This window comes from Lolium rigidum, chromosome 2 (assembly GCF_022539505.1).
Source record: "Lolium rigidum isolate FL_2022 chromosome 2, APGP_CSIRO_Lrig_0.1, whole genome shotgun sequence".
In the NCBI taxonomy this organism is placed as follows: Eukaryota; Viridiplantae; Streptophyta; class Magnoliopsida; order Poales; family Poaceae; genus Lolium; species Lolium rigidum.
In genome coordinates, this window is record NC_061509.1 from 260252788 (window position 1) to 260262527 (window position 9740).

The 9740-nt window shown below is 45.1% G+C and overlaps 1 protein-coding gene across 1 annotated transcript; it reads right to left on the reverse strand.

Annotated features, from left to right (window-relative positions):
- Positions 1-36: 36 nt before the first annotated feature.
- On the reverse strand, positions 37-9247 carry LOC124690833 (RRP12-like protein). The gene is made up of 20 exons (XM_047224161.1): positions 9035-9247; positions 8705-8878; positions 8051-8573; positions 7665-7919; positions 6844-6935; positions 6383-6580; positions 6093-6284; positions 5778-5999; positions 5208-5374; positions 5017-5110; positions 4867-4923; positions 4642-4770; positions 4472-4546; positions 3948-4061; positions 3576-3737; positions 3353-3481; positions 1429-1530; positions 1241-1317; positions 935-1057; positions 37-853 (listed from the first exon to the last, which is right to left on the reverse strand). The coding sequence occupies exons 1-20, from the start codon at positions 9245-9247 to the stop codon at positions 301-303; spliced, it is 3651 nt and encodes a 1216-aa protein (XP_047080117.1). The 3' UTR covers positions 37-300.
- Between the last annotated feature and the right edge of the window lie 493 nt (positions 9248-9740).

Below are 9740 nucleotides of genomic sequence, written 5' to 3' on the forward strand. Positions count from 1 at the left end.
GTGACGGGATTTAGTTTCACCTCAACAGACACTTCAAAAGCAAAACCATAACCTCATGAAGATTAAACCCAATGGTTTAGATCATTACACACCACTACAGGTGAATTGTTGTCCCTACCAATAAAAAAGTGTAGAACTCCAGAAAATAGCATCTTGCGTACACCAAAGGGTCAAAATTTGCCTTAGAAAAACAATAAGAGAAATTGCAGCACTATAAATACGCCGGTACAGGCGCAACAAGTGCTAAATCCTCACGCTGTACACTCACAAAATTTTCCTGCATCTTGTCTCACTGGTCTCTTATTTGTTCTTTTTGTGCTTGTGTTTCTGCGTCCTCCTAGCTGTGAGGGCACCGGAAGCACTCTTCCCCTCAAACCTTTTCGCCATCTTCATGACACTGGACATGCCCTTGCGTGCGGAGGCCTTGCGATCCGACCTGCGGTTGAGCAGCTTCCGATCCAGTGGCCAGTAAGCATACGGTTCCATCTTGTCTTTCTTCTTAAGATCACCACCAGCCTTCTTGCTGGTGTACTCGTGACCAGTGTAGGACCAACCAGCGCTGGCCACCTTTCTCCTTTTCACCGACTGGCTTCGAACGGAGCTCTTGTCATCGGCCTCCTCGTCACGTGAAATGGGCTTCTTTTTGCGATATTCTCGTTCCTCGCGTATGATCATACGACCTTCAGGGTCCAACTCAATCTCATCGTCGTCGTCATCGGGTGCATCCCTCTTTTTCCCTGTCGATTTCAGAGCTAACCGCATTGTCTTCTGGTCAAGTAAATCTAGGGGCTCACCAGTTGAGTGATCAATGAACTTTTCCTGTAAGTTCCTATCTTGGCGCTTTCTGTTTGACCTAGACATTAGTACAAGAAAATGTAAGAAATTATGAAGCTTCTCAGGCTGCTTTTGGGTGTGGAATTGTCATGGCACGTACCGTGTTGAAGCTTTTGATCCATTACGAGAAGCAACAGTATGCTGGTTGGGAAATGAACCATTCGAGTCCTCATCGTCACTTCCAAAATCAGAAAACATTTGTGTGTGATTCCATCCACTGCGCCTGCATCAACATGGATCAGTCAGCTCAACACACAATGAGGATACTCTTGATTTAAACCAGATTAAACACAATTCATTTCTATCTGAACTCAAAATTGTCCAGCTAAAAAATGATATTCATAGCTTAAAAGCCTTGACAATACTTTTGTAAGAATTCAATTATGGCATTATTGTGCAGGTATACCTTGTGGCTCCTGATGCCACAGACATGGCTTCCCCATCCTCAGAAGATTTTCCTTTCCGCATTTTCCGCTCATTAATCTGGTAAACATTTCAAAACAAATGGTTGAAATAAGAGAACAAGACGGTAAAGTAGTTACTTCTCACTGTGAAGTTTGAAACTCTAACTATTTGTAAAACATCAGAACTTACCTTCCTGATATTGGTGAGCAGTTTCATATGTTCTTCAGGCATCACAGCCTTCACCGCATCTAAACCACATTTTTTCACAAGAATTTCCACAAGTGACTTGACCTAATAATAATACAAGTGGAGTTATTAAGAGGCAAAAATATGTAGTTATCAGATGAGTAAGTTATTGCAGGCTCGAATAAAAGGACAACAGTTCAGTAGCATACAAAAGTAGGCATTCATTTCCCAAACACTTCCTTTCCTGGTATTACAGTAAGGCAGCCACTGAAGAGAGTAAACACTACCATGCAAAAGTACGCACTCATTTCCAAGTGTTGAAATTATGTTTTACTGTTTTTTTTAACTTATTGGGCATTCCAATTAACAATGCACCAGCACAATGATTGTTATGGTCGGGCTCCAGTATGCATGGAAGAGGCCCAATAGTGGGCCAAATTAGGGGCTTAGCCCAAGTTATCTATGGTTTAGAGGAGCTGTCCTCCTATATGAACACATATGTACCCCTTCGATTATAATCAGACAATAAACATATACTGTGTTGTCGTGTCCCTCGGGAGACAGGAGCCCCAAGCCCTAGCCCTGCCCTAGCCGCCTCCTCCCTCTCGCAGCGACGGCGCCCAGCCGCCGGCGTCTGCGCCTCCAGCCTCAACGCCCTCACTTCCATCGCTATAATCTACGCCCGAGACCTGGTATAACCGTAGTCTCTACCAATTTGGTATCAGATTGCGCTGGTTCGATGAGTTCTTCAGGCCTCCCCACCACCGCCTCCACCGGCGCGGCCACCACCACCTCGCAGCCGCCGCCGCCCTCGGGTCCGCCCGCCTCGGGCACCGAGGCCATGGCGGCCGACGCGGCCCCCCGTCCTCTCTCCGGCGGAGATGTCGTCGGTGATCCGCGACCTCACCCTGGCGGTCTCGAACCTCCGGACCTTCCTCCAGGCTTCCTACGCGCCACCGCCGCCACCACCCCCGCTGGCTGCGCCCTTCGCGCCACCACCACCGTCGCGCCCCAGGGACTCCCGATCACCCAGATCAGGTTCCCGTCGTCGCCGTCCCCGCTGCCGACGTGGATCGACACGCCGACCTACACGACAGCGCCGCCACAGCCGACGGTGCTGCAGCCGCCCGCCACCACCTTCAGGGGGGCCACGATGGGTCGCCACGAGGGCGCCTACACGGCCTCGCCGCACATGCAGCAGCCGCCTCGCTTCACCAAGCTGGAGTTCGCCACCTACGACGGCACCATCGACCCCTGAACTGGCTCAATCAGTGCGACCAATTTTTCAGGGGGCGGCGGACCATGGCGTCCGACCGCACGTGGATCGCCTCCTACCACCTCCGTGGCACCGCACAGTGGTACTACGCCCTCGAGCAGGACGAGGGCAGGATGCCTCCGAAGGAGCGCTTTCGCAACCTGTGCCTCCTCCGGTTCAGCCCCCATACGTGGGAGCTGCCTGGCCGAGCTCAGTCGCCTCCCCTTCACCACCTCGGTGCAGGACTTCGCCGACCGCTTCGAGACGTTGGCCTGCCATGCGCCTGGCGACACGGCTCGCCAGCGCGCCGAGCTCTTCGTCGGCGGCCTCCCCGACCACATTTGTTGTGGTCGGGCTCCAGTATACACGGAAGAGGCCCAATAGTGGGCCGAATTAGGGGCTTAGCCCAAGTTATCTAGGGTTTAGAGGAGCTGTCCTCCTATATAAACACATGTACCCCTTCGATTATAATCAGACAATAAACATATACTGTTGTCGGAGACGGGAGCCCCAAGCCCTAGCCGCACCCTGCCCTAGCCGTCGCCTCCTACCTCTCGCAGCGACGGCGCCCAGCCGCCAGCGTTTGCGCCTCCAGACTCAACGCCCTCACTTCCATCCCTATAATCTAAGCCCGAGACCTGGTATAACCGTAGTCTCTACCAATGATCATACCTTCGCTTTTAAGGAATTCTTCTTATCACTTTGCCAGCTCAACAAACCTTCAACGACTCCCTTCAAGTGCTCGTCCAACACGTCAGCTTTAGATTTAGCCACTAGCGCTTTGATAAAGCCTAAGTTGGCCTGAACACAATATCAATCAATGTAAGTGAAAGGAGTTGATATGAAATTATAGATCAGCTAAATTCATGAACTGGAAGAGTGCAGTGCACTTTACTTTGACAAGTTCACGGTTGTTCCTCTGCATAAGGAGAAAAGTCGACGGGAGGAGCTTGTATGCTACTCCAATAAGGTCTGAGAACTCATAGGTCAAGCGAGCTAACCCAGTCACAGCGGCACTAATAGCATGTGGGGTTTGACCAGCCAGACCGCCAGCTACCTAAACATGAAAGCAGACAAAGTTAGACCAAACTATGTAACACATTTTGTTATATAGAGGAAGACAAAGGTTCCAATTGTCACTGGGTGACAACTGAGCACGCTAAGGCAATGCTAGGGAGGTAATAGTGGTGTGGATAGATTGCGACCACATGGCGCTGAAGCTTCCCATAAATGATTAAATATGATATGCATAATGACATAGAAGTACCATGTCAAAGAACTGGTGCAGGTTGGCCTTCCTCCCATCATTTTCAGCATCTTCACAAGCATGGCCAATTTCGATAATCAAATCATAAGCTCTGTTTCTGGTTTTTTTGTTAGCCTGTGAACAAACATAAACTCACCACCATTAATCACACATCTGACTTTCCTACAACATATAAGTACATTCAGAAGCTATCCTATTAGAAAGAATGAGAGCTTTGCTTCAGTAACCAAAGTTAGGCAAAAGCATTATGTTATTCAACACTTGGAACACTTGACCAATATAAGCAGTATACTTACAAACTCTGTTCTCAACAGAAAAGCTTAAGTTAATATATTTTCGTTTTAACAAGATAAAATAACAACCCTTCTGAATAAAACAAGAAACTGTAGTTATGTATAGCGCATTTCAAAGGGAGTGAGAAACCAAAACATCAAACGTGGCAGCATACTACTTGAGCCTTTTAACAACTATTCCTTGTTACAAAAAAAATAATGTGCAGAACAATAGTATACTATTTCTATTACCTCCTTTAAGGCAAGAAGTATTTCAGTGAGGAATGAACTAACAATTTCCCTCTTTCTAAGCTTATTAGATGGATCCTGCAGACAAGAAAGTGATGCACATTTGTTACTGCTCTACCAGATACAGATGAACATTTGTCCAGAAACTGTCACGATGTGTTTGTTTTACCAACCTTGAAAATGTGAACAATAAGGTGATGCAGGCACTCAAGCCTGTACCGTTTCGATGGAAACTGACATGGCAACGATGAAATCATCAATTCCAACAGGACATCTAAGTTTCTTTCAATAAATTCAGCATCCTGAAATAATCCAGCATTAATACATAAAAGGTTCAGATGTCATCTTGTCATGCGCAATAGCCCATAAAGAGTAGCAAACTGAAAACAGAAACAAACCTTAAGTAACATTGAGAGAACCTTGTATGCTCTCTTTTGGTTCATTGAGTCACTATCCTAGAAACAGAAAAAGAAATGTAAGGAAATGAGCAATATAAGTAGCATATTGGACAAAAGTGGCGTTGAAACGATATATTGATATATATGTACCTTAATAGCAGGTTTTACATAGCTGAATAGCACATTAATTGACTTTGGAGCTAATCCAGGCATTAATGAAGCTGCAAAGTCCAAAAGGAGAGCCCTGAAAATTCAAATCAAAGTTTAAAACCAACACCGGACTTCAACTAAAATCTAAGGGGCACAGATGAGAACCAACAAAAATATGAACTCTGTGAAACCTCATCATGCTGTTTGTATTGGAATTATCTTCAATCTCCATTGAAGAGTCATCCACTTGCTGTGCATTAACAGCTTTTGTGGCAGCCAGCAACTTCTTTATTGTACCAAGGAAGAGGTTGCCCACTTCGTCTTTGTCTGATATGGATGCAATCTCACTTATCGCGGGCTATAGGTCCAATTAAGAGGGCAAAAGAATGTAAGTTATGTGTTTTCAAGTGATAAGTGAAATGTAGTCAATCAAGGAAATAATGCAATCATTAACATTCTCCAACGAATACTGAAATTGCACTCCAGAAAACTGAGGCTTTCTTAGTAGAGCCTTGGGTCATTTTTTATTAAAACAATAATTATTTTGACACATAGCAGTTTAGCAGCACAAATCTGAAAGATATCTCAGTACTCAGCCATAAAACTGGATCTCTCAACCACAATAAAATCTTGAATAATCCAAAAGATAATCTATATTGCAAAAAGCTAGGCTCCAGAACATATTTACAGAAAGGGTAAAACCAGATCAAGACCCAGAACAAGATGACAGCACATCTATATTGCAAACAGCAACAGTATACCTGTAAGAATCCAATGGCATCCTTTGAGGATGACAAGAATATAGAACACAATATGTCCAAGAATTCTTTAGAGAAAGCATGTATTTCTTTCAAATTTTCCTCTGCAAAATCTTTAGTATAGCGATTCTTTGCTCTTCTTTCAGATTTGCTTAATTCATCCTCGACAAGAATGTCCTCTTCACTAGTGATTGACAAAGCTTCCTTGTTTTGTTTAATTAATATCTAAAATGAGAACAAGTCAGAAAGGAAATTTACACACAATATATGAAGTACATAGCAGTTCTGTGTAACATGAGCAGAGGCAATGTGACAAACCTGAATACTGGAACAAATGATGCCACGCAAGTCGGGCTGATTTTTTAGAGTGTCGCATATAACATTCTGTAGAATTTTGAAGGTGTTTGAAGTATCACATGGATAGTTGCAACAAGATGGTAACAAAGACCAAAGTGAATACACATAACCCTCTGCTCTCTTGGCAGAGAAAAGCTTATCGTCTTTCAGAAGCTGTTTCATTGCAGATATCGGAAACATAATTAGGGTGAAGTTCAAAACGAAAAGGCGTAGTCTATTTTTAAAGCAAATGATCAGTATTTGCAAAATACCTTGGGAATACTCTTCTCTACAGCTCTAACAATGCCCAGAATATCTCTCAAGAAAAACTGTAAACTAGCACCAACAATGTGCCTTTCTAAAATAGGGAGAATCCATTCATTTTCAGCACATATTGACTGAATGTGTAGAATATCAAGAACATTCTTTGGTCCCATTGCAGCAACTGCTGAACCAATACATGCATTGAGCTGCAAAAAGAAAATTTTGAAGGTGAGCCAGGAGTTGACTAATCTCAGAATGTGTTGAATAAATTATAGTTGTATGGAGGGCATGCAGGTTTACAAACTACAGCTTTATATATAACACCTAAGCCACTGCTTTCTTAGCATTAGCAGCATTAGTTTTGGTAAACCTAAATCTTCACCAGAAAGTAATTCCAAAAGGAGTAGAACATGTGGAAAGACAGGTAGGCAAGTAAGATTGAAGTGTATGTGTGGTTAAAAAGACATACCTGCTTCCGGAACGAAAAGTCATCATCTGACAAGTTTTGCATATCTGCCAGGTTCTTAAGTGCTTCTGGCAATAAATAAGATGAAGATTCTCCTATTGTTTCCCAAAGAAATGATTTCAGAAACTGAGACAACTTAATATCTAGCACCTAACTAGCAATAGCATAAAAAGTAAGGCTGTCATGTCTAACATTAAACATTCAAAATAGATTGCTACTTGCACATAACAATGGTAAACAAGAAGTATGCTCAAAGATTTATATTCCCTCCATACACACAAATGAGTGCCTAGATACTTGCATATCTAGACAAATCTAAGTCACTTATTTGTGGACGGAGAGAGAAGTATATTCATGACCAGATGAGACATCACGAATTAGGAACTCCAATATTGCTAAGCTACTGAACAATAAAAAGCAATCTGCAGAATTGACAGGATAATGCGGAGGCCAATTTTAGGCTGGTCTGCGGTTGCTATGTTGTATTGTGTTGCGGCATGGAAATTACTAAGTTAGGGGGATCCTTACTGTCCAGTAAGAGTTTCCTATTACATGTAAAAAAAATGGTTTCAAATTTTAACATATTATTACATCCAAAACAAAAAATTAATGCGGATCTGCAGAATTAAAAGGATAATGTGGAGGCAAATTTTAGGTTGGTCTGCTGTTGCTATGGCGTTGTGTTGTGCTGTGGAATTAGTAAGTTAGGGGGTCTTTATTGTCCAGTAAAAGTTCGCTAACTAATGAGCATTAAGAGCTTAGACTAACAACACAAAGCCAACACATATGTTAAGCCTGATATGTTGAAGCAATAGCATACTTACCTAACTTGTCAAATGCCACTGAAATTACATGAAATGATTTGTCCCAGACATCAGTATAACGGACATCTAGCAAGCCCTCTAGGATGGCACATATCTTCTCTATGACAGTGGGATCAGATCTCATTCCTTGATGCCTAGCCTTAATCTGGGTGATTCCCTGAGACACCAAGTTTTCATCAATACAATTATCTATTAATCCTTTGAAAGTCTCCACAGCACAAAATCTCGCTTCTTCAAATTCACTTGCCAATATATCTGTGAAACAATTTTCAAAAAAAAGAATTAGAAACAAACCTAAATATGGTTTTCTAAGTAACATATAACTTAGAAATGCCAGGCTTTGTTGGAATAAACTTAGAAATGCCAGATTTATGAAAATAACCAACCTCCGAGCGAAGTAAATATTAGTGGCAGCTTTACAACAAATATGTTCTTATTCTGCCTATATACTTTTCTGGTGCCAACATTTAGAAGCCGTGCAATTGAAGCCAGCTCATCTCCTGATTTTCTTTCTGTGGAGACTGATAACCCCAAAGAGCAGATAAGATCCAATAGCACATCAGGTTTAAGCTGTAGAGTTGGACTGTCACCAACAGCATGCAGAATCTCCAATATACTCCTCGTCAAAATTGGTTGATGCACATTCAAGAGTACTTTGAAGTACTTTAAGATGTCATTGGAAGGCTTGGATGTCATGAGATGAAGGCAGCCCTTGAGAGCATCTAAAATGCAGATGATCTCATTAGCCCCCTTAGGTCCTTCTGCTGCTGAACCGTTATTGGATCCTCCAGCAAGCAGCATAAATCGTTCGAAAGCTCTTGAGATTGCTTGGCTCGCCAGGACCAAAACAGGTTGCCTCTGAAAACTCAGGAGAATATCTCGCAGGCTAGAATGAGATTGCCTCCTCACCTGCAGCAAATTGAAGTGAAATGTGAATAATCTTCTACGTGATGATGGGACACTTGCGTTTTGGACTGAATAAAGCCAAGTATATTGCTCGAAAATCTGAAGTCGGTTCAACTCGAACTGCGGTGGAGTACCTTGAGGCGTTGATCGGTGGCGAGCCGTAGTACCACGGCGTAGAGCGGCTCCACTGCCTCCCAGCTGGACTTGTCTCCCGCAGATATCAAGTGCGCGAGGCACCTCAGCCCCGCCCTCACGCCGGAGTCGGGCGTGGAAGGGAACTCGAGGACGCGCGCGACGTCGTCGGCGACCTGACGACCGCGGGCGCGCACCACGGCGAGCGGGAGCGCGGGCACCGCCGCGGAGAGGAACGCGAGGAGCGCGCCCGCGACGTTGCGGTCGGCGGCCCCGGGCCCCGCGCGCGCGAGCGGGGAGAGCGCGGCCGCGGCGGCCGCGAAGTAGGCGACGGTGGTGGCGGCGACGGCCTGGTCCCTGACGGCCTGCGCCATGGCGGCGGCGGTGGCGCAGAGGTGCTGGTCGTCCTCCCGCTGCGAGCGGCCGAGGCGGGTGAGGATGGCCGCCGCGAGGTCGGCCTCGCCGGAGAACATGGAGAGGTCGGGGTCTTCGCCGGCGACGGAGCGGGGCGTCTGGGGTAGGTCGTCCATGTCGACGTCGGCCATGGTGTGCGGCGGGAAGGAGCTAGGGAGGCGTTAGGGTTTTGGGGAGGTTGGAGGAGACGGGCTGGCTGCCTGTTTTGTTCCGTTTCGCGCAGCTCCACATGGGCCTATTTTGCAGGATTAGTGGGCTGGCTGCAGCTCAAATGGCTATTTTGGGACTTTATTTCATTTGGGCTATCAGTGAGAATGGAAAATATATCGGGCCTTAACCTAAGCTGCATCGTGGAAGCCTTCCTCAAAAAAAAAAAACTGCATCGTCGAAGCAAGATATGATCCAGGAGTGTTTTGTTCAGGCTCACTGTGATGTGATCTTGGGTATGCCCTTATGTATCCGGAATATAAACCATTTCTGGTCATGGAATTTTAACAAACGTGGTATTTTCACAGTCAGGCCGGCTCATAGGTTGTTGGTGAATATAAAGAACAGTAGAGAAGCTTGGTTGGAAGGAAGGGCCTCTAGTCTGCACAGTTAAAGAGCCGAACTAATCTTTGGAAG

Coding starts and splice junctions, on each gene's coding strand:
- LOC124690833 (XM_047224161.1), bottom strand. CDS start 9,247: ATGGCCGACGTCGACATGGACGACCTACCCCAGACGCCCCGCTCCGTC. Junction 6,581..6,843: donor ACTTTTCGTTCCGGAAGCAG/GTATGTCTTTTT, acceptor TTCTTTTTGCAG/CTCAATGCATGTATTGGTTC. Junction 3,482..3,575: donor ACAACCGTGAACTTGTCAAA/GTAAAGTGCACT, acceptor TATTGTGTTCAG/GCCAACTTAGGCTTTATCAA.